This window comes from Sceloporus undulatus, chromosome 3 (assembly GCF_019175285.1).
Source record: "Sceloporus undulatus isolate JIND9_A2432 ecotype Alabama chromosome 3, SceUnd_v1.1, whole genome shotgun sequence".
Classification (NCBI taxonomy): Eukaryota; Metazoa; Chordata; class Lepidosauria; order Squamata; family Phrynosomatidae; genus Sceloporus; species Sceloporus undulatus.
Window position 1 is genome coordinate 905,072 of NC_056524.1, and position 25,080 is coordinate 930,151.

The 25,080-nt window shown below is 45.5% G+C and overlaps 1 protein-coding gene across 1 annotated transcript in view; it reads right to left on the bottom strand.

The window, feature by feature from the left end:
* NUP98 (nucleoporin 98 and 96 precursor) overlaps window positions 1-25,080 on the bottom strand; it is a 72,641-nt gene that overhangs the window by 17,623 nt on the left and 29,938 nt on the right. Inside the window, 12 exon segments of the mRNA XM_042458150.1 lie at window positions 2,496-2,663; window positions 3,425-3,602; window positions 3,717-3,855; window positions 4,703-4,816; window positions 9,094-9,401; window positions 11,658-11,774; window positions 13,107-13,294; window positions 14,903-15,036; window positions 18,227-18,367; window positions 19,711-19,803; window positions 21,569-21,653; window positions 22,261-22,398. Of these exon segments, the coding sequence (XP_042314084.1) occupies window positions 2,496-2,663; window positions 3,425-3,602; window positions 3,717-3,855; window positions 4,703-4,816; window positions 9,094-9,401; window positions 11,658-11,774; window positions 13,107-13,294; window positions 14,903-15,036; window positions 18,227-18,367; window positions 19,711-19,803; window positions 21,569-21,653; window positions 22,261-22,398 (1,803 nt within the window).

Sequence of the window (25,080 nt, forward strand, 5' to 3'; positions counted from 1 at the left end):
TGAAGTGGAGGACAAGGGAACACACGTGGGCACAGCATTTCATCCCATGCTGCAGAAAACTTTAACTCTCAATGACTTGGCCTGCCTACCCCTGGTTGCATTTTCTAACATAAATGCTGTTGGAAAGGATTAGGGCTTGTACGAAAGCTACTGTCTTTAAGAGTGAACAACTTGACTATACAGACATGTACAGTGGGCCCTCCCCATACACGGGGATCCGTCCCCCCCCCAGCATATGGAGAAAAACGCATAAGCTCAAACCCCATTAGTTTCAATGGGGGAGTGTCCCTGTGTTTGGTGCGGCGCGTGTGCCATTCATTTTATGACGGCTTAACCTTCCGCCTAAGGTTAAAGCTGCGTATAGCGCGCCTGTGCATGGCGTGGGCACACAGTACTTTCTTCTTGTTTTATTCTTTTAAATCACAAAATTCATCCAGCAAGGAGTTTCATTGCAAAACCATGATATCAAGAAGAGAAGAGAGCAGAAGTGGACTCTCCATCTTTGGAGGCCTTTAACCAGTGGTTGAATGGGCATCTTTCAGGGATGCTGTAGTTGTGGCTTCCTGCATGGCTGAAGGGGGCTGGAACAGATGGCCCTTGTGGCCCCAAGATTTTATGACTTTGTTGAGAAGCCTAAGCTGTCTTAGCCCAAATTCCCACAACTCTCTCCAAACTGAGAGCCCTATAGATTCTCCTGACCCACTGAGAGGCAATCTCCCTCTGCCAATTTTGCAGCAAGCTTTAAAGCAGTTCAAAAAACTGCAGCTAGGCATGGATACATTTCACTCCCTCCTAGCCAAGTCTGGTGCTTTTTGAAGTAGTACGAACAGACACAGGGCACTGAGAACAAAATTCTGTATTTTCAGAAGCGCCATGGTTTCCCTGGACTTGTTGTTTCTAACCAAACAAAACCAGGGATCCTTTCATGCTGCACGGTTATAGCACTACAATTTTCCTTTAACAGCCATCTTGTGATCTGCAATTTAGGGAGGAGTAGTTAGAATTCCAGCATGGAGTAGAGATCTGTGTGTTGCGACTAAGACTGAGAGACAAGGGCCTGTTACAGCCTCGTTACATACCGCCATAGGTTTAAAAAGGGGCGTCACTTCTTGATGCCCCCAAGCCTAATACGTCCTGAGGATGTACAAGATGGCGGCGCTCCATCTACATGGGGGCCACCGTGATGTTGTCACAAATGCGCCATCTCCTGACGAGGCGGTGCAGACGTGACGCTGTCGCACTGCACGAGGGTGCTTAGTGTGCCCCTTCGTCGGCGCAGGAAGGAGCTCTCAAACAGAGCTCCTTCCTGGTCTTGCGTCGCTGGCGCAGCCTTTAGATGGCTGCGCCCAGCGATGCAGAGGAGAAAGGGGCCAAGCAGCCCCTTTCTCCTCCCCGCCACCGCGGGGTGTCCTTGGGGCTTCAAGCCCCAAGGACACCCCTTTCCAGGCCTCGGGGAAGTGGCCTTTTGCTGCTTCCCCGTGGACTGGAAAGCGGCGGATCGGGGCTTCAGCAGCTGCTGCTCTGGCCCCGATCCAGCGGGGAAAGGTGCGGGTGCAGGCCGCCGCTTTTCGGCGGTCTGTAATGCGCCACAGACTGCCAAAATAAAGCTGCTTTGGGTCTCTTTGGAGGTATGCTGTTTAAATGATGCATGCATCCTAAGAATCCGGAAGCTGCACCAAAGCTGCCCTCCAGTGCTTAGGAATGGAGTGTGGCTTTGGTGTGACCTCCGGACTCTTAGGACCCATGCATCATTTAAACAGCATACCTCCAAAGAGACCTGAAGCAGCTTTATTTTGGCAGTCTGTAACAGGCCAAGGGTTCAAATACCCACTCAGTCACGGAAACCCGCCGGGTGACTGCTGGCCCGTAACACTCTCATCCTCAGAGGAAGGCACAAACAAGCCCCCTCTAACCATTCTTGCCAAGAAAATCTCATGATAGGCTTTGCCTTAGGGTCACCATTAAGTCGCAAACAACTTGAATGCACACAACAAGAACACAGAATTCCCTGGCCAGAGAGCTGTGGTGACTCCCTCCCAACTGCAAACTTCAGGATTCATAGAGTCAAAGGATTATAGAGTTGAAAGGGGCCTCATGAGTCACTGAGTCCAACCCCCTGCTCAGTGCAGGATCTCCAGCAATGCCAGTTAAAGTGTGGGATCAGTGTGTTGTCCTTGTGTAGTGTGGAAGGAGAACCACTAGTGGATTTGGCTCCAAGTTCTTCTCTTTCTGTCCCACTACAATACAGAGCCAAAGGAAATGCAACCGGCCAGTTCCAGATGTTCCCCCACTCCATCTTTATCACCCAAAGGAATGGCTTCAGCAATTTTTCTTTGCAGTGGTGGATCAAAGCAGGCGGTGGTGGGGAAATAACACATATAATTTATTTATTTTTGCTTTCAAGATGGACAGATGTAGCCTCAAGCCCTGTCGCTATCTATGTCACTCTTCCCGTTAGGTCCCAGTCCATCTCCTCTCCTTCTCCTCTTTCTTACCTTGGCGGGTGCTGCTGGCTTTCCACTTAGAGCCATTTGCTGAGACATCAACTGGCCTGCTGGGGGAATTTGAGCTGTTTTTAATTTCTTTGCCTCCACTTTTGAGGGGTGGCCTTCCTCCTCCTCTTCATCAGAATCTTGCAAGCCGTATTTTGAGAAGTGAGCCACCTGGGCAAAGACACAAAAGCCACAAACAATTTCATAAGGTGAAGAAAAGCCCACAGAGGTCACTGAGGCAACATTTTACTTAGCTGAGATTGTGGATGCCTGTAGCCACTGCCTCAAGCTTCAAGCTAAAGCATGGGGCACTTTGCATAACCAACTGCATTATGTTATGTTTTCTAAGGACCAATGAAACAATAGCCCCTCATTCCTTCAGAGTCCATTTTGAAGTGTTATTTTCCTTATTTATTTTATATCCCACCTTCCTTCCCAACATGGGAACAAAGGTGGCTCACAGCACAGACTAAAAGTACACTTTTTTAAAAGAAAAAGATAAATTAAAAAAATTGAACGATCCTATAAAAATGCCTCCCCCCTTTTAAAACAGTAATTTATAAACAGACTAATTTATAAAAATTTAATGGTTGAAATACAGTGTAAAAAACAAGGCTGTGAGAACATGGAGCAGATGCTACCATGCTGGCCTCTGAGGGAGAGAAGGAGAGGCAGGCAAGCTCCATCATGCCTAGGCCCAGAGGAAGATTCAACACCCTCCCTCCATTTTAACTGCTAAGACCCTGGCCTTGCTGGGAGAGAAGAAACAGCAGCATCTGTTGAACTTGATCCCCTTTCCCCACTACCTTCTCCTTTGTGTTATGTGTTTTTAGACTGTAAATTTGAGGGCAGGGAACTGTCAAAATAGGAAGCTGTAAACTGCTCTGAGAGCATCTACCCATGAACTGTGGATCTTGCCACTTACTTCTTACCTTAAATACCCATGAACCAGTCTCAGGGCGGTACTCTTTGAACTGGGCACCCTGCTTCCGAGAGACAGCCTCCAGCCTGCCTTCGTAGTTCATTTCTACCAGCCGTTCGGGACTCTTGATCAAGCAACGTGAGGTTTTGTCTGTAGGCCAAACTCCGTCTAAAGTGACTTCAGCTCGCCTGTTAAAAACAAGAAGGCCAGCACTCTAGAACACAAATAATCCAACAAACAGGGCTGGACATTCACTGTATCAGGGAATGAGAGCCAACATTACAAGACAGGTCTGCCATTACCTGTTCAAGCCTTCTCCAATGGGTGGTTTCAATTCATCATCCGGGTAGACGATGACCTCTTTCCTGCGGATGTGCACGATCTCATCCAAATTCAGGTTAGTGAGGCTGACTTCGCCTTCAAAGTAGATTGAGCCATAGCCTAGAGGGAAGAGGTCCTCCACAGCATGAGTCCAACTCTGGCCTCTGCCACAGAAAGCCTGTTTGTTTAATTGCTAGACTGCTCATGAGAAACTAATATCTAAAAAGGTATACAACAGTGAAATAGCGATGGACAATACACAAAGACCCAAGCCTGAGCCTAAGCAAACAAGAGCATCTTCAGAAGGCACAACAGGTGCTAGCATCCATATAATGCAGAGGGTGGGGATGGGGAAGGATGGGGAAAGCTTCCTTCTGGGTCACTGCCGGCAGATGAGAATATTTCATCTCCCTGTTCCTCACCTCAGTCATAAGTGTATATCCTGTGTACAATTTGGCCACATGTACTTTAGTGGCTAATTATAATCTGCAACCACAATTTAGCACAGAGCTGATGGGTTTAAAAGGAACAACTCTAGGTGTTGCACAGTGGCACAAGTTTTCAAGGATTGAGGGTGTGAAAGGTGGGAGAACCTTTCTCTCACTCAAACTTCTGGAGGAAAGAAACCTTGGAAAGAGCAATTGGGTAGGAAAGACACCCTTGAGAAGATCTTTGAACTCTTCTGACTTAGACAAAAGAGCAACATATAAAATATGGATGTGGAACTCAGAGGGCAGCGATTGGGGTGTGACCCCTGCAACACATTCACCACCCAGTGATTGAAAATCACAGAGCCTCTGGATCCAGAGGTCTGGGAGTCTCCCTGAGTGCTACACTTAAGGTAGCCAACCTCCAGTCCTCTTCCTTGGCCTGGGCTCAACTCCTTCAAGCCAGGAGTGAGGGTTACAGGAGATCTTGCAGAGGCAGCTGCTGCAGGAAAGGCCTTCAAGCAGAGACAGGCTCTCACCTTTGCGGCCTATGGTGAAGTCCGTCACGATACACTCCCCCTGGTCGCTGGTCATTTTGGCTAGTTCTTCCATGGATGGAATGGTGTAGTACCCAACCCGGGTTAAAACAATTCCTAGAAGAACCAAAATTGGGTTAAACAGCACACCTCTCACCCTCTTCGGTAACCAACACAGTACAGTAATTCAATGAGAGTGCAAGTTAAAAGAAAACCAGTTAGTTTTGCTAATTTGAATGCACAAACTGGAGGAACAACTTCCTGGAGTCTGGAGTTGTTCAAAGCATTTGTAGGTTTCCATCTGATGTACACAGACCCCCTACAAAGTGCTACTCTGCCATCCCACTGTGGTGTGGAAATGAAGCTGGGTTCCCGCAAGGCTGTGCCACTGAAACATCAGCAACCAGTTCTGCAAGCAGAACCCCAGAGCTAGACAGCCTCTCTCTCATCCAAGGAGCACTAAGGATAGGGAGGCTCACTGGCAGAAGGATGGCCACCCACTGATGGACTGGTTATAGCATGTATACACAGAAAAACTGCCATCTGTGCTGGTGGAATCACAGATCTGGAAGAGATGGCACCCAAAAACTCTTGGCAAAACATTATGGCGCATTACAAACTGCCCAAACCGGGCGGTCTCGTGCCGCTGCCGATTGCTGCGTCCAGGAACCGCAGCAGCCAAACTGCGTGGTTCCCGGGCGCAGCACAAAGAAGCACCAAAATGGCACTTCTTCCTGGGCCCCGGAAGAGGCACTGCAAAGCATGAGGCGCACACTCACAGCGCCACTTCCGGTACGTGACGTCTGGACGCTGTGCATCCGTGACGTCAAAATGGCGGCGCCCATCTGTATAGGGCGCCGCCATTTTGATGCACTCATTATGCACGAGGGGCAAGACGCGTCAGGAAGCGCCACCCCTCGCGCGTAATGACATCACCTCAAGGGGCCGATCTGTAACGCGCCTATGTCTCAGCACAATGTCATGCTCTGGACAGGTATCTTTAAAACGATTTACTGATCAACAAGCCCAAATATTTATTTATTTCATAGAATCGTAGCATTGGAAGAGACTCCAAGGGCCATTCAGTTCAACCCCATTCTGCCATGCAGGAACTCTCCATCAAAGCATTCCTGACAGATGGCCATCCAGCCTCTGTTTAAAGACCTCCAAAGAAGGAGACTCCACTGCACTCTGAGGAAGGAGTCTGTTCCACTGTGGAACAGCCCTTACTCTCAGAAAGTTCTTCCTAATGTTGAGGTGGAATCTCTTTTCCTGAAGCTTGCATCCATTGTTCTGGTTCCTGTTCTCTGGAGCAGCAGAAAACAAGCTTGCTTCCTCCTCAATATGGCATTGCTTCAAGTATTTAAACAAGTCTATCATATCACCTCTTAACCTTCTCTTCTCCAGGCTAAACATATCCAGCTCCCTTAGTCGTTCCTCATAGGACATGGACATGCTCCAGTTTCTCAATGTCCTTTTTGAATTGTGGTGCCCAGAACTGGACACAATATTCCAGGTGGGGCCTGACCAAAGCATAATAGAGTGGCACTATTACTTCTCTTGATCTAGACACTATACTTTTATTGATGCAGCCTAAAATCGCATTGGCCTTGTTAGCTGCCGCATCACACTGTTGGCTCATGTTCAATTTGTGATCTACTTGGACTCCTAGATCCCTTACACACGTAGTTTCATTCAGGCAGGTTTCCCCCATAATCCTATATATGTGCATTTCATTTGTCCTCCCTAAGTGCAGTACCTTACATTCTCCGTGTTCAATTTCATTTTGTTAGCTTTGGTCCAGCTTTCAAGTCTATTCAGGTCATTTTTAATTTTGATGCTGTCCTCTGGAGTATTAGCTATTCCTCCTAATTTGGTGTCATCTGCAAATTTGATATGTATGCCCCCAATTCTGTCATCCAAGTCACTAATAAAGATGCTGAATAGCACTGGTCCCAGGACAGAGCCCCACTGGACACCCCACTGGTCACTTCTCTCCAGGATGAAAAGGTGCCATTGCTGACCATCCTTTGGCTTTGGTCAGTCAACCAATTACAAATCCATGTAACAGTTGCCTTGTCTAGCCCACATTTTACAAGCTTGTTTGCAAGAATGTTATGGGAAACCTTGTCAAAGGCCTTACTGAAATCAAGATCTACTATATCCACAGTGTTCCTTTCAGATCAAGAGAAGTAACAGTGCCACTCTATTCTGCTCTGGTCAGGCCCCACCTGGAATATTGTGTCCAGTTCTGGGCACCACAATTCAAAGTGGACACTGAGAAACTGGAGCCATGTGTCCAAAGAAGGGCAACTAAAATGGTGAAGGGTCTGGAAACCATGAAGCCCTATGAGGAAAGACTTAGGGGATTGCTGGGGATGTTTAGCCTGGAGAAGAGAAGGTTAAGAGGGGATATGATAGCCCTGTTTAAATATTTGAAGGGATGTCATATTGAGGAGGGAGCAAGCTTGTTTTCTGCTGCTCCAGAGAACAGGACCCAGAACAATGGATGCAAGCTACAGGAAAAGAGATTTCACCTGATCATTAGGAAGAACTTCTTCACAGTAAGGGCTGTTTGACAGTGGAACAAACTCATTCCTCGGAGTGTAGTGGAGTCTCCTTCTTTGGAGGTCTTTAAGCAGAGGCTGGATGGCCATCTGTTGGGGATGCTTTGATTTGGATTTCCTGCATGGCAGAATGGGGTTGGACTGGATGGCCCTTGAGGTCTCTTCCAACTCTATGATTCTATCTACCAAGCTTTTATCTTTTATCAAAGAAAGAGATTAGGTTTGTCTGGCATGACATCTTTCTCTGAAACCCATGTTGAGTTTTTGTGATGATGGCATTGCCTTCTAGATGTTCACAGACTCTCTGTTTAATAATCTGCTCCAGAATCTTTCCTGGGATTGATGTCAGACGAACTGGATGATAATTGTTGGGATCCTCTTTTTCTCCTTTTTTGAAGATGGGGACAACGTTTGCCCTCCTCCATTCTGCTGGGACTTCTCCTCTTCTCCAGGAGTTCTCAAAGATTATTGCCAATGGCTCCGATATTACATTTGCCAGTTCTTTTAATACCCTTGGATGGAGTTCATCTGGTCCCAGAGACTTAAATTCATTTAGATTAACAAGGTATTCCTCTACTATCTCTTTACTTATTCTGTGCTGAAATTCCCCTATTCTGTCCTCTGCTCCATTATCCTCAGGTTGAGCACCCTTTACCTTTTCTGAGAAGACGGGGGCAAAGAAGGTCTTGAGGAATTCTGCCTTTTCTCTGTCATCTGTTAGCATTTTGCCATCTTCTCCACGAAGTGGCCCTACCGTTTCCTTCTTTTTCCTTTTGCTGCGGATGTATCCAAAAAAGCCCTTTTTGTTGTCTTTAACCTCTCTAGCAAGTCTGAGTTCATTCTGCGCTTTAGCTTTTCTGACTTTACCCCTACATGTGCTTGCTATTTCTTTGAATTCCTTTTTGATGATTTTCCCTGTTTCCATTTCTTTATTTATATCCAGCCTTCCTCCTGGTATAGGGACTCAAGACAGTTAAACAAACCTTGCAGCCCCTGAACCACTCCAGAATCTTTGCAGTATCAGTTTGTTTTTTAAAATCCTCCAGGCATAGCCTGCTGGCAGAGATCCTGACTCAGTGTTTACTCTCCTTCTCCACTGAGAGAAGATGACAAGAAGACATATCTGGCCAGTACAACTAAGAGGTTCAAAAATGTATTCACTAGTTGGGCACTGTCAGGGGCAGTAACACTGAGCTGTACAGACCTGGGACCTCACATAACATAAAAACAGTTACCTACACTCTGAAGGACAGGCAGCGTGGTGGAGTGGTTTGAGAGTTGGACCAGGACTCTGGAGATCAGGTATTGAATCCCCATTCAGCCACGGAAACCCACTGGGTGACCTTGGACAAGTTACACTCTCTCAGCCTCTGAGGAAGGCAAAGGCAGCTTCTGCCCAAGCAAATCTTGCCAAGAAAACCCTGTGACAGTTTTGCCTTAGGGTTGCCATAATTTGGAAATAGCTTGAAGTCACAAAAACAATATTCTGAAAGCCAGAGACAGGATTCAGATAAGCATTTTTCCAACAAGGAAAGAATCCAAGCTTCCAAGAGCAATTTTTCATCATTGGAAAAAGACCCATGAATGTGCTGATACATAGAGAGTTCAAAGAGCAAACCCGCCCAACATCTGGACCAGGGTTAACAGTTCAGAAAAGGGCCCTGTAAAACAAAGCCAGTAAATTTGAGGGACCCTTTCAGCACAACATCTATATGCCCTTTACTCAGCCCTCCTCCGTGCGACACCATGGCTAGCTTCTCTCATCCTCAGAACTGCCCAAACTAACAGGGAAAAAAGAGTCATGCCCCCGAAGAACCCAAGCCTCACCAGCAGGATGCGAATGGTGTATATCCTGCGTCTCTTCATCGTGGCCATCCTGCAGGGACTCTTCATGGTAGGAGATGTCCTCACTGCTGCCTTCCAGCCCATTCCGCAGAGGTGCTCTTGCGTTCAGGACCATGATGGTGTCGTCCACATTGTTGTGATGCGTGTGCATGGCCTTCTCAGGACTCTGTGGGATGGGCTTGGCGATGGGGTTGGAGTAGAACCGCGTCACTTCGCGAGAGGTGTCTTCTTCCTCCTGCTCCCCGTCCTGCCGATGGTTCTCTTCCATCGACCTGGAGAGGAAGCTGAATCTGAGAAAAAGAACGTCACAAGAACAAGGCACAACTAATTCACTGTGGTATAAGCAAGAAGTGCACTCAAGAGAACCGCTGCCTGTGAGAGATGGGTATCAAGGATTCCAGCTCTCATAGCTGAAAAGCAACATACAGTTGAAGTGACATTCATAATCCAAAGACCACATAAGTATACAAGTTTCTTAACCTAAAGACAACATACAGTTGAAGCAGCAGGAAGAAAACACCCAAAGCACTATATCATGGGCTGTCTACTCTTTAATGGATTTAAAACACAAGGGTTTTTGTATGAATCACAGACTCATAGAGTTGGAAGGGTTCCCCAAGGATCATCTAATCCAACCCCTCTGCCATGCAGGAATACACAGCTAAATACCTCTGTTTAAAGACCTCCAAGAAGGAGAGTCAACCACCCTCCGAAGGAGTCCATATTCCACTGTCAAAAGTTAATCAAGAAGATCTTCCAAATGTTTAGGTGGAATCTCCTTTCTTGTGATTTAAGCCAAAGTAAATAGGAAAACAAATCCAATGACTCAAAGATTTTTGAAAGCTGAGGCAGGATTAACTGTACTGTGCCTGGAAAAGGCAGGTGAGCTCAGAAAAATTTGAGTGTCATCCGTTACAGGAGATATCCACAGGATTTAGTCTGCCTGCAATGGGGAAGTTTGTGGTGAGGCCTGAGACACAGCATTTCCCCCAAATGGGAGCCACCAGATGTGCTGGACTATCAGGCCCTGATCCTTACCAGCCAGTGCAGGGATTGCCTTAGGAAATCAATTTGCACTGAAGCTGAAGAGGAAAATGTGGAGCACTTTTGTGATCTCTAGGATTCAAAACTATTCCACACCCCCAATAAAATCCCTTTGTCTTGAAATGTTGTGTAGTCAGCAATTTCACCATGTCTGTAGGCCTGTCTGGTCTATGTTAGGGCCAGGAGAGGCATTTCTAAAAACAGGAAGCAATCACAGAGCCACTTCCTATTGTTAAAAAGGGCCTATTTTGAGCCTAAATCAGCCAGGAGAGGGTTGGGGGCTGGAGAGCCCATGCAGCCCCCAAACCTATGACAGTCACCCATCCCTACACTAAAAAGACCACTGAGTTAGGATGTGCACATGGCTAGGAAGAACACACCAGCACTGGGGCTTCAGGGCTCTATGGGCCAGGTATAGAAATGCTTTCCCCCCCTTTTACTTCCTTCAACTTACTTTGACAGACTTTCTTGTCACAATGAAATTTAAAATTAATTAATTCCCCTCTTGTAGTAAAAAGAGACCAATCTGCAGTGCAATACACGTGTGCACACACATGCATGTTTGTGTATTTTTCTGGAAGGAAAGGCTCAAACTCTTTCCTCAGAATCACAAAGGTGTCCATAACCCCCCCCAAGGGCTAAGAATACTGCATTAGTATCCCCCTCCAACAGACCTCCCTGCTTTCCAGGCTCCCCCCCCCCCCCAAATCACAGCTCAAGTAGAATGCCAGGCAGCTGTTAGGGGGCCACCAGTTGCAGAAGACAACTATTATCACAACACAATGGGGGCTTGTGTTCTTTCCTCCTGAGCCTGCTGCGACACACAAGACTGGATGAGGCCCAGTCTTTCTGGCTGTTAACAGAGAAGATCTGCCAATGTCAGAGACATCACAACTGCAGTGGAGCCACTTCCTTAAAATAAGGGATCCTGTAACCCCTTTGAGACTAACTGAGCAAAAGAAGTTGTAGCATAAGCTCTAGCAGGCTCAACCTACTCCCTCATATGTATGGAATGAACTGGTGGCCAGGAAGGATCTTCAGAACAAGACTGTATGAATAGCCATAGAAATGTAAAACTTACAGAAATGGTGAGGAAGTGAAAAGTTCAGTTCTTAGTATAGTTGTTGAGGGACAAAACTAGGAAGGAATACATTGCCTAAAGTCAGGGTGAGAGGAGGACCCAATGAATGATGGAAGGAATTTCTGAGTGTGGTGTGCGCTGGCTGGGATCCAAAGAGATGTGATAAATTGGCCAAGAGAGTCATCATGAGGTTGGGGCGTTAACTAGTGTTATAATGTGTAGTGTGCCTTCCTGGGCTTCCATTCACTTCATACATTTGAGGAAGAAAACTAAGTCTACGAAAGCTCATACTACAACATTTTTTGCTCAATTAGTCTCCCATGTGCTACAAGATCCCTTTGCAGCTATGTCTCTGAATTCCTTAAAATCAGTTTGTTAGGAAGGAAAATCTAAGATGGGAAGGCACTGCAGACAGACATACCGTTCTCCGTTCTCTGGGTACTCCAGGGGCGAAGCAAGGTCGTTGCCTTCACCACTGACAGGAGAGAAGAGACTGCTGCTGTTAAGGTTCTTCAAGACCAGCTTCTTAATGCTCTTCCTGAAACAAAGACCAAGGCCAAAAACATCTGTGAGAAAGGAGACCATGGCCTAAGGCCCATGGTGCCAATGGCCCACCCTGGAAACATCATTTGCGGGCTTGTAACTGGGTTGCCCCTCAGTGAAGAGGACTGCCATTTATTTCTTGGTACTTTAAAGCTGCTTTCTTTGATGCAAGGTGAAAACACCCCAAAATGATTAAGAACTGGAAAATTATCACAACAATATATTTTGAGAGAGAGAGACAAAGGAGAAAAAGACAGAACTAGGGACAATTTTGTTATGGCCCTGGTCTGAATCATTTTAAGCCAAGGAGAAGAGTTCCCTTCCAACAGGAAATAATGTAGAAGCTGACTTTGGAGTTACTTCCTGTGGAAAAAGAGGACTGTCTTGGGCTTAAAACAGGCCACAGTGGAAAGAAGCAGCATCCTAGTACAGTCTGACCAGTATTTTCGCAGGGGATTCATTTCATGGTTACTGCAGATAAGCAGAAACCACTGTTAACAGTGAATACTATTTTCTGTTGGAAGTTTGCCATAGAGTTGTGCTGGAGGACCTCCAGATGCCTAGAGAGACCCGTTTTCCCCAGACACAGGGGTGTGAAATTGCAGTTACTGATCCTGTGGATATGGGGGTCAGACTGTCCTCCCAATCTAGAGGGTGCTGGGCATCTCTGGGGCAATGGGAGGAAGGGTTTCAGTCCTCTAAAGATGTTGCGGGTGGGGAGGAATTGGCTCCCTATCCTTTGATCTATAATCTCACAATGGGTTCTATGTGGCATGATAGAATTAAAAGTGGATCTCTTCTCTAACCATTTTCAGCTACGGCTCCAGTCTAATGTACTGTATAACATCTTTACACCACACTATTAATCTGTTAGAGTCACATGCAAAAAAGGAATCCTTCAAAATAGAGGCAAAGTACAGCCAAAGTCTGTGGGCACAGCATCTCAGGAACCCAGGATCCCACCTCCAAAATGTAACGTTTAAAAAACTTAAAAGGTCCCTCACATCTTCCAGGGCATGCCCCCCCCCCAAATGCACACACACAACTTGTTTTACGTTTAGAGAGGGTTCCCCCCCCCCAAAACATAAAAAATTGGTCCTCAGAAGCTGAAGAGCCCTTTTCTAAAAAAGAAGTACTATTTCCTTTGAAACTAGGGGAAGTGGATGTGTGCTGTACCAGAACCAGTGGAAGTTTCCCATCTCACACTTAGAGCATGAAATGTTTGAACTGCTTTTAGTTTCAGCCTATCAAGAATCATTCAGTCAAGGCATGCCCTCCTCCCCACCCCACAAAATCTGTTTAACTCACAAAAGGACCTAACACTCACTTGGGCATGAAAGCCCCATTCGAGAGGGCAGGCTCATCGTCATCCAGGCCATCAAAGAGGTGGGATTTGGAGGAGCCCGTTGTCTGCAAAGCCTTTGGACGCACTCGGGTCGCAGGGCGAGGGGTCAGCTTATAGTGGGTGGGAGTGGTCAACGCCTTCTGGGCCGCCGGGTTGGTTGGCTTGAGCCTCTGAAAATGAAAGACAAGATGTAGGCTTTAGCCACAATCCTATCAGCTCCTGGGCTGGCTGGATTCACTGGAGATGTAGTGATGGAGGAGAGTTCTATATATACCCTGGACTGCCAAAAAGGCAAAAAAAAAATCTCCAATAAGGCAAGGTGACTAAGCTGAAACTGTCATACTTTGGCCATAGCATGAGAAAATATAATTCCCCAGGAAAAGATGGTAAGAGCTGGGGTAAGTGGAAGGCAGGAGGAGAAGAGGAAGACTTCATTACAGATGGTTAGACTGGATCAAGGAAGACTCACTTGCCCTGAATTTAAGACTTGAGTAGGCCTGTAGATCACAGGGGTCTTTCAGGTCTCTCATACATAGGTTTGCACTAAGTTGAAGCTGATCTGACAGCCTAACAACACCATCAACATCAGGGATAAAGGTGCACATTTCCAGCAGTGATTTCCAGGGAGTTTTGCTTTTGGTAACCTTGCAGAAATCTCAACTGTAGGAGTGAGCAAAATGTGCAAACTGGATGCAAGACTACTATCCCACTAACTATGCTCAGGTGGTTTCATAAGACAACACGCACAAATCTTTCCAACTGTGAGAAGTACAGAGTTGCAATGACATTTCTCTTGGCTTCAGGAACACTCAGAAGGATCTACTGATTCCTACGATGCCATCTATACAATAATAATAATTAATAATAATTTGTTTTATTTATATACTGCTATTCCAAAGATCATAGCGGTGAACAGCAAGTAAGCTAATTAGCAAGTAAGCTAATTTGCCCCCAACAGTCTGGGTACTCATTTTAGCTCCCTCCTCGGAAGGATGCAAGCCTGAGTCAAGTTTGGGCCCTTTTGCTGGTCTTGATCAAACCCACCCAAACCATATCTGCCATCCACACTGCCAGCATTACTTTTTGGCAAGTCACTCTTATGATGGAAGGTGCTCCAAATCTGGTAACGTGGCAAATCAACAAAAGCTCTCTTTTGTCCATTCACTGCACCTACAACTCTGCTCTGGCATCCACAATGACATGGGATCCATGCCTCTGAATCTGCCAGTCTTTCAAGCTCAGTTTCCCTTGTGTCACAAGACAGAGCACCTACGCCAATATTATAGAGCTGTGTAAGGCTTGCAAGATAATGATGCACTTTTAAAACACCATGTCTACGTGCTCAGCATGAAGTTGATTAAGGAACTCTAAACTTCCTTGAAGCATGATACCAAGCAAGTTAAAGGAGTAGGACAAGCGAGACACTCAACATTGCCTCAGGACAATTTTTGGTTTGTTTTAAAAACACACAGAAGCAAAGACCCTCCCCTCCATGCATCTGTCTAATTTTCTTTCAGAGGCTTTCAACTGAGAAGCCATCATCACACTCTGGAGCAGCAAATTCTGTTAAATAAATTTTGTGTAAGAAGTATTTTCATCTGAATCTGCTGGTAAACTATTTCATCAGGCAATCACACATTCTTCAGCTACTGGAGGGAGAGAGAAACTATGACTTTCTTCATACCAGGTATAGTTTCAAAAACCTCTCTGTCATGTTCCCACCACAACCATCTTCACTTAGCCAGCCAGCCAACCAAGCAAATCCCCTCCCTGCTTACCTCTTCTTTCTTCTTGGGGTCAGACATGGGGTTTCTGAAAAGTGGGGAATCTCCAAAGGGGGAGTAAGTCAGGCTGTTGAGGTGCTGCTGAAGAATTGCTTGCTGGGCTGCAGAAGCATTTGGGTCTGTCAAAGCTGAAAAAGAAAACCTCTCATTAGTACAACGTCCAGCAAGAGCGACAGAACAAGATGCCACTGAAGAGTAGATGCCTGCAACTGTACAATTGTACAGAAAGCCCCAGAAGTGTAAAGTTATCCCCGCCAAGAAGCATCTCTCAACTGTCTAAGCCTGAAACAGTGATGGGAACGGAAAGCCTTACCATCGCTCTTCCAGTCGCCTTCCACAAAGACCTGGTTTCATGTATGATCTGGGCAGACCTGCTTGCCTGGCACTTCACAGGCCAGGCAAGCAGGTCTGCTTAGATCATACCTGAAACCAGGTCTTTGTGGAAGGCGACCAGAAGAGCGATGGCAAGCTTTTCCATTCCCATCACTGCTTGAATTACCCAGGAGACAAAGGCACTCTCACACCAGCTGTGCATTTAATTTTGCCAGCCCATGTCCTTGTGTTTTGTATACAATGTGATTAACCAGAGTGAGCTGAAGAACAACATGCCAGGATGGTTCAAAAGAAACCCCCTCCTGTCTCTGTCTTTATAGAGATTTGAGGCAGACTGAGCTGCAGCTAAGAACACTGCAGATTTCCACTAGAATAAGAAGGCACCTGGGATAGACCATGGATGAGCAGCAATTAGAGAAAAGGGGGCTCTTTTGCCTCCCTCTGTTCATCTAGCTGGCTAGTTATGAAGCTTGTCCCTGTTACAAATACATGGGACCTCGTTATCTATGGACCCCCCTCCCCCCTGTGGATACCAAAATCCAGAGATGCTCAAGTCCCTTTGTCCCCGAATGGCAGTGTAGCTACATGCATGTGCCACCATTGTGGACAATGGGGGCTTGCTGTTCAAGAATGCCGAAATCCGTGATGGCAAGTCTGCAGATGCCAAGGTCCCACTGTACTGTGGGACCATACATGTTCAGGCGCAAGGACCTTAAAGATCACCATCACCACCAGCCCTGGTCACAAGCATGCAGGACTGGAACATTTCACACAGCTGTCACTGTCCCACTACACACACAGCTCAGCTGAGAACTGAGCTAGCTGTCATGGCCTCTCTGCTACTTGCAAATGGCAAATTTCATCACTACAGCCTACAGTATGACTCTCATATCTACAGGAATAGTAACAGCAGTTTCACTCGCCTGTGATCCATGGGCTGCAATGACACCCAGGGCCCTTTCTTGCCTTTTTATTATGCAAGGCAGGGAGGGAAGGAGGAAAGCAACACTATCACTTGGCAGTTCCTCCTTCTCCCTCCTTTTCTTCTTCCCACACGTCATTCTCCATCTCCGATGGTCACAGGACAAGGACGAGGGAGCAGCAGTGCCAGAACTTGCTTTTCACAACCATTCAGCGGCATCTGCCTGGTTAGACACCTGGGTCACTACCAAAGCCAGCATGTAGACAGATCTTGTAGCACCTCTGAAATTAACTCAAAGACACTGGCAGCACAAGCTTTTGTAGACTTAAGTCTGCCTGCTCAGATGAGGAAGTAGACTTAAGTCTATGAAAGTTCATGCTGCTAACTTCTTTCTTTCAGTTAGTCTCTCTCTTCATACTGATTTTACAGACTAACATGGATATTATCTTTGAATACTACCACCAGTTTATGCTTCTTGGCCATGGAAGGAGATGGATACTTCTTCCTCAGCCAAGAGAGATGTGACCCCCTGGCTGCACGAAGCCATGCTTCTCCTGGTTGCGGTCATTCTCCCTTTGGTTCTCACATAAGAGAATGCAGCATCCACTGCTAACAAAGATGCACAGCTTCGTGCAGCTGGGCCTCTTGTACTTCTCTCATCTGAGGATGGACTGTTCATGTCTGTTTCCATCCTCGGCCGAGAAGCACAAACTGGAGGTGGTGAGGAGTCAGGTGTGGCCAAGGCAGACACCTCTGGCCAGCTGACTGCTGTGCAAAGCAAGGGGCACTGCTGCCACCACCAAAGGGACAGCCCCCTGTCCTCCTCATCTCACAACCAGTGGGAATGGAGAGAGCTTTTCAAGCCCTGCCAGGAGGGAAGCAAGACAGGCGAGAAGGCAGGAAGGCACTGGGTAGTAGTGTTGCCTCCCTCCCTCATTGTCTCACACAGCTAGGGCTCGCTACTACCCACAATTCACATATCTGTACATTTCTGTTTCTCCATGGTAGCTCTAAGTGTTCAACCACTGAGGACTCTAGTCGAAGGACTAGGACTCTGGAGAACAGAGTTAGAATCCTCTTGGTCATGGTGACCCACTCGGTGACCCTAGACTCTCTCAACATCATAGGAAGGCAATTGCAAATCCTGTCTAGACAAATTTTGCCAAGAAAACCCTGTAACAGGTTTGCCTTAGGTCAGAAACAACTTGAACAAACACCCAGCTCCTCCAAAAGGGCCTTGCATGTTTTCCCATCTATTTCAGCCTAACTAAAACAACTGCAAGACACTTCTATCCTATGGAAGGTTTGAATTTCAGACAGTACACTTAGGACCTATTCCAAATGACTGTCCTGACAAAATGAGATGAAACCCAATTCCTCTTATATGAAAGCGAAAGCTGAGTACCTGACAATGGCCCCATACAGACAGGCCAAAATAAAGCTGCTTCGGGTCACTTTGGAGGTATGCTGTTTAAATGATGCATGTGTACTAAGAGTCCAGAAGCCACACCAAAGCCACGATCCAGTCCTAAGGATTAGAGCACAGCTTTGGAGCAACTTCTGGACTCTTAGTACACATGCATCATTTAAACAGCATACCTCAAAAGTGACCCGAAGCAGCTTTATTTTGGCCTGTCTGTATGGGGCCAATGGCTCCCTTCCACCAACCTACAAGGGCAAGAGCTGAAGATGCTCTAACATGACACTGCTACAGAATCAGTAGGGAAATCTGTCTAAATTAATGTAGGAGTCTCACAAGATGTTGTAGCAGAAACAACACAAACTACGTGATGAAACCCAGAACCATTGCCAAGGCGCAATTGCCTCCCACACCGGCAATGAAAAGGTGCCTTGAGGCAGCCCTAACATTAGCAAAATAAACTGTTCTCTTTCTTTCTGGCTGTGACTTATGGCAGACCTCTGAGAGAGAGACCTCCAAAGGATCACTATTATTAACCATTCTGCTTAACTTTTCCAAACTAAAGGCAGCCATGGCTCCCAGACAAGAGATACTTCTCCCCTTTAACATCAAAAGATTTGCTTGTCAGCTAAGATGTACTTACCCACAGCGGGCTGGGGAGCTCCAAAGCCAAGGGTGGCTGTTGATGTATTAAATCCAGGGGTGCCAAATGCTCCTGTCCCCAGTGTGCCTCCTAGTTTTGGCTGGGTGTTCCCAAACAACGAGGTCTGCCCTGGATTGAGGGCTACAGAAGGGGAGAGAAACAGATGTGCTTCTGGCAAACCATCATGGATGTCCAGCAGCAACAAATGTATTCATGCCCTCCCTCCCTAAGGATCTATCAGAGAAGGATGGCATAAAGCATAATTCTTAAGGCACAATTCTCCCCTCTCCTCCCCCATTCACCAACTCTTGCTCTGCAGGAGATGCAACAACCAGATTACATTTAAAGGACACATTTTTAAAATGATGCCCATTAAACTTAATAATTCCCAGAGAGAAATATTAACTGCAGTTACTAATAGAAACAACTCACAGCTGTTAGCACCTTTGAGACTGAATTTAAAAAGTTGTAATTTAAACTTTAATAGGCTTGGACTACTTCCTCAGATGTATAGAGTGAACTAGTGCCCAGGAAGAACCAAAGGAAGTAGAACAAGTCTACGAAAGCTTACATTACAGCGTCTTTTGCTCAGTCAGCCTCAGAGGTGCTACAAGATCCCTTTACATACTGATATTCCAGGCTACACAGCTGTGTCTTTGAATTCCAACTCACAGCTGTTATTTCTTACATAACAAAGAGCTGGTGGTGAAGGAGAAGCAGCAGGGAATGCTTTCTTTTAGTCATAACTACCCAACCTTGCAGTCATGTAGAGGGCTACTCAAAATGGGGAGGGGAACCAGGACCAGTGCCAGTCCAAAAGCCAACAGCTGCCTGACCCTGAAGAGTTTCCAAGAAAGAAGAAAACATGGGCAGAAATACAGCACCTGTTGCTGGCACACTGGAAAAAATTGTCAAGTCTTCCATCTTAAAGAGTACTATTTAATATTTATTTAATTAATTTGTATGCCACCTTTCTCTCCATAGGCACCCAAAGCAGCTCACAGACAAAAACAGTTAAAATCTCAGTAAAATTCAAAACAATTAAAATCTATACACAACTTATGGGGATCCAGCATCTACAATGACTATGTATTCGTGACAGGGGAGGCAATGCCAGCATACGCATACAGAATGCTTGATGAATTCACACTCTTCTGCCTTAAGAAACTAGGGAGCTACATTTATGTATTTATTTGCTTCTAAAAGACTAGTAAAGGGAAGTACTGTAGTATATGACAACATCAATTTTGGAAGTCAGAAAGCTAAGATGAAAATGCCACAGAAAAGAGATCTGATGCTTGGGTGTACTAGGATAAGTTTATCTTCTGGCAAAACTAAGAAATAACTTTGATGGTTATCCATTCACTACTGGTGTATCAAGAGGCTTAGTGAGTGGTATGCAGAATGCTGACCAAGAGTCTACAGAGTAGGGAGTAGAGAGAGACAGCCAGGTGGTCCAGTGCTGGCACCTTCCCATTCCTTACCTGTCCCAAATCCTGTTCCGAGTCCAGTTCCCAGGGCCCCCGTGGCTGGCTTATTCCCAAAAAGGCTGTTCCCAGTGGTGTTTGCACCAAAACCTACAAGTGGAAAATCGGCAGAGGGATTGATATCCAGGACACTTCTCTGCACAAGCACCGCTGCACTTGGCCAATTTGCTATCATTAGTATGCACAGCTGGCCTGAGGGTCTGTAAAGTCCTCTATTTGCAGATGATGCAAGTGGGAAAACAGCGCTGGCTGCCTACATGGAGGACTCTCACAAAGGGAAAGACTCTTGAGTGGCTCAGGAACTTCTTCGAGAAGGTGCACTATCAGTCCCTTCCCTTCTCTTTTGTCAGAACATGAGGGGGGGGGGGGATTGTCACAAGTGTGAAAGGAACAGGTCTGCAAACCAACCCAAAATGCTCAAATGTTATAGAAACCCTGCCAGAAGAATAACATAGAAGCATGCATGTGCAGTTTTTACGTAGTATTTGCTTATCCCGACACAAACATGCTGAAATCTATGTTGAGAGAAAGGGGGGGGGGGGGGGGGGGGGAAGAGTGTTTGTATGTGACTTCTACACAAGAAACCTATGTGCATTTCTAGAAAGCTTTTTTGTAGACTCTATCCCCACAATTTTTGCCTAAAATCTCAAACATAACATACTCTCCAGTATTTCACAGATGGACATGTGTGGCCAAAGATCAGACAGTATGGTCAAAAAGGTAAAGAGTTATTAACAAAACCAAAACAAAGCCTCCAGGCAAACTCACTCAGCCTCTGAGAAGGGGAAAATTCTGCCCCTCCTCTTCTCTTCCTGCTGCTGATTTAAGTGAGTGCAAACTACTTTTTCCCTATGACTTCAATTCTGCAGCAACAGAAGTAAGCTGAGGACAAAGATAGAAAATGGGAAGAAGGGAGAGAGAAACTGGAACATTTTAAAACGCATCAGGATGGTCTTTGCCAAACTGGGACAGTCAGAGGGTATATAAAATTATTTGCTCTTGAAAGCAAGGAAAAAATAGTGAAAGATTTACATTCCTGTCTGTCACCAAATAGGAAAGGAGGAAAAACATTTCTGGGAGGGAATCTAAAAGCACAAGAGCCTTCACTCTCTCCAGCTGCCTTCCGCCAGTTGCCAAGAGCAATGTTGTTGGGACTTGACCAAAGTCAAGTTCAGCCTTGACTTGAGGAACAACTCAATATGTCAAGTTAAGAATACCTGACATACTAATTGCTTTCTCTGTGCAAAAGAACACCCCGCCTGACCTCTCTTGGAGAAACAATCTCTGACCAAGGAACAAAAATGGTTTAGCAAACAAAATTTCAAACTATTCTCCAGAATGATTCTACCTGCTTTGGTTTTTAACCAGGGGAAAAGCCTGCTAATGGATTGGAAAGACTACTCTCCCTTCCTCCCTGAACCCCTCCTGCTCCAGTCAAATAAAAACCTAAACAGAGATTAACATTCAGATGAGACAGAACTGAGACCAACCCCATGAATTGTCTACATCTGCTTCTTCTGAGGCAAGATACTGAACTAGGCCAAGTGTTGCCCCAGCAGCTGATTCCTTCCTAAAGCCTACAAGAAATAAGATCCTACCTTCCTCATCCCAAAACAAGTGATCAAATGAACAAGCAAATTTATATTTTGGAGCCCAAAACTCCTGCACAAGAAAACAGATCTACCGAAAATGAGAATTTCCCTGCTGCCCCACAGAGCACAGCTGGCCTGGCAAGACCAATACCTAGAACTCTTCAGCCCAACTGAACCCACAGAAAGCCTTGGGATACTGAATCCACCAGCCAAAAAGATTAACATAAATACACCAAAGGGAAAGCGTCTGCTTCATTTGTTACCAAAAAGTCCAGTTGTCGTTGTTCCAAAGGAGGGTGCGCTGGTGGTTGTGGTTCCAAACCCAGCAGGCTTGTTGCTAAACAGGGACTGAAAATTAAAAATGGACATGTTTAGCTAGTTGCAGATGAGCCTTCAGATTGTGTGCTCCTACTAATCTTGGATAGCTTTAACTGCAGTTGCTTCTTGCATACAAAATGGAGAACTGTGATTTAATGGAGGTTTACTAACCAAGAGCTTAAGCTATATTTAAACCACTTGGAGCACCAAGCAGTAACACTAAATGAGCCATGTAGTTTAAGATCTTGGTTATTAAACCGGTTTTAACTTAAGGCTACCCCTTTCAGAGAAGGAGGAGCAGTTTAAGCTAACCACAATCTAGATGTCAGAATTGGTGCTTCAAAGGCTTCAGGGGTGGGGTGACAAGAGTGCATGGAATCCCATAACTTCTTAAAGGATTGTCAAGTCATTGTTTAATGAACGATCTGCTGGTATTTAGGCATACTAGGTTTCTTTATTAGCAAAACCTTCCATTGACAACTTTGTGGGGCATTCCTAAGGACTACCTATATTGCCATTTCTACCTCAGAGGCATGTTTGAGGGTAGGAAAACCACTAATAAGCTGTGCCATAAGGCAAAAGAGAACAAGCTACTTCTATGTCCTTAAGAAGACTCCATACCTTCTCACCAACTTACCGAGCTGCCAACTCCAAATCCAGTACTGGCTGTTCCAAAGAGCCCTGTCCCAGTTCCAAAGGCAGTGGCCGTATTCGTGTTGGCGGCTGTTCCAAAAAGGCCTCCTGGCTGCGAAGGCTGCGCTGCTCCAAATAAACCCTGCAGACATGAGAGGATGTTTGAGAAATGAGAGGTTACTACTATTTTCTCTGACAAAACTCAATGGCCATTCTGCATACCAGGGAATAGTTTCAGGTCAGGCAGATTTTTACAGGTCACAGGTGCTCAGTGTTGGAGTTTGGTTCTGGGTATTAGTCAAGCAGAAAACCTCACTTAGTTTAGAACAGTGCAATCTGATGTAGAGGACAGACAATTATTATTTTTCTAATGTGTCAGGAATGGGCATTAAATTTTTGTCCACTGGGTACAAGTGTTTCCTTCTTTCCTGAAAACATGTGAGGGTCTAGAAGCCCCTGACTCAGGGACTGGCACAAGTCTATGACTACCACTTTGAATAGTACAGTGGGCCCTTGATATTTCCTGTAGTTTGGTTCCAAGACCCTCCGTGAATAACAAAATGGGTGGATGCTCAAGTCCCATTAAATACAATGGCATAGCAAAATGGTGTCCCTTATATAAAATGGCAAAATCAAGATTTGCTTTTTGAAATTTCTATATATATAGTCAGTATTTGCAAACTGTACATACTTGAATTAGTGGATACGAAGGACTGACTGTACTTGTTTAGACCCAATGCTAGGGGAATTACTTGAGGCTTGGCAATATCTTATGGGACAGACAACTGAACTAGAAAAGCAGCCCTATGGTTGCCATAAAGGCCACAGAGGCCCTCACTGGAGGAGAAAAAAAGGCACACAGAGCACTCACAATCATGTTCTGGGAAACATACAGAACACACCCCCAGGTTTACAAGGACTGCTAATCTCTTCAGCTCAACACACCCACTCTCACATGATTTGGCCACGTTCGCTACCGAAGCCTTTAATTCTACATTCAGAAGAGGTAAAACAGTTTCTGTTATGGTGATAAAATTACCAGCTTGATAGATGAAGGGAATGCTGTGGATATAGTATACAGTACCTTGACTTCAGTAAGGCTTTTGAGAGGGTTCCCCATGACATTCTTGTAAAGAAGCTTGTAAAATGTGGGCTAGATAAGGCAACTGCTACATGGATTTGTAACTGGTTGACCGGCCGAACCCAAAGGGTGCTCAGCAATGGCTCCTTTTCCTCCTGGAAAGAAGTGACCAGTGGGGTCCCACAGGGCTCTGTCCTGGGGCCAGTGCTATTCAGCATCTTTATCAATGACTTGGATGACAGAATTGAGGGCATACTTATCAAATTTGCAGATGATACCAAATTAGGGGGAATAGCTAATACCCCAGAGGACAGGATCAAGATTCAAAATGACCTGAATAGACTAGAAAGCTGGGCCAAATCTAACAAAATGAAATTCAAACAGGAGAAATGTAAGGTACTGAACTTAAGGCGGAAAAATGAAATGCACAGTCCTCTACATCAAATTGCACTGTTCTGATGGGGGAGACCTGGCTGAATGAGAGACTTATTTGTGTGAAAAGGATCTGGGAGTCCAAGTAGATCACAAGTTGAACATGAGTCAACAGTGTGAAGCGGCAGCTAAAAAGGCCAATGCAATTTTAGGTTACATCAATAAACATATAGTGTCTAGATCAAGGGAAATATTCTGCTCTGGTCAGGCCCCACCTGGAATATTGTGTCCAGTTCTGGGCACCACAATTCAAAAAGGATGTTGAGAAACTGGAGCCATGTGTCCAAAGGAGGGCAACTAAAATGGTGAAGGGTCTGGAAACCATGTCTTATGAGGAACGACTTAAGGAGCTGGGTATGTTTAGCCTGGAGAAGAGAAGGTTAAGAGGTGATATGATAGCCCTGTTTAAATACTTGAAGGGATGTCATATTGAGGAGGGAGCAAGCTTGTTTTTTGCTGTTCCAGAGAACAGGACATGGAACAATGGCTGTAAGCTATAGGATAAGAAATTCCCCCTCAACATTAGGAGGAACTTCTTGAGAGTAAGGGCTGTTCAACAGTGGAATGCACTCCTTCCTCAGAGTGTAGTGGATTCTCCTTCCTTAGAGGTCTTTAATCAGAGTCTCGATGGCCATCTGTCAGGGATGCTTTGATTTAGATTTCCTGCATGGCAGAATGGGGTTGGAATGGATGGCCCTTGGGGCCTCTTCTAACTCTACGATTCTATGGCTACTGGATGAGTGTTTTAAGGGTGTAATGTTCTGTACAACATCCTTCATGGTTTAGCTGACCACCGAAGTCCAATTTCATTTCCAACATGAGGCCCTCTTTATGTATTTTCCTCTCACAGTTCCTAACGGACTAACCTGACAACTAAAAAAATAATAAAATAAAACTTTTATTTTTATCCCGCTTTTCTGTGATGTGACAATCAAAGCATCTCACAACATATTAAAATATCCACATTCACAACATTATGTCCCAATTTACCTTAAAACAGGATTAAACATGTTACAATTAAAATATCTATTAAAACAGAATTTATATATATAGATAGATAGAGAGAGAGAGAGAGAGAGACAGACAGACAGACAGACAGGACAGAGTGGTGGACTAATAATCCATGATGCGGGCGGGGGGCAGTCATTCTGTGGCCGGGCACTTTATTCAGGAAAGGCCTGCCGGAAGAGATCCGTCTTGACAGCGTCTTTAAAGCTGTTTAAGCTGGCAATTTGACGGATCTTGTCCAGCCAGCCGTTCCATAGTTTGGGAGCCATTGCAGAGAAGGCCCTCTGGGAGGGAGCAGTTAGT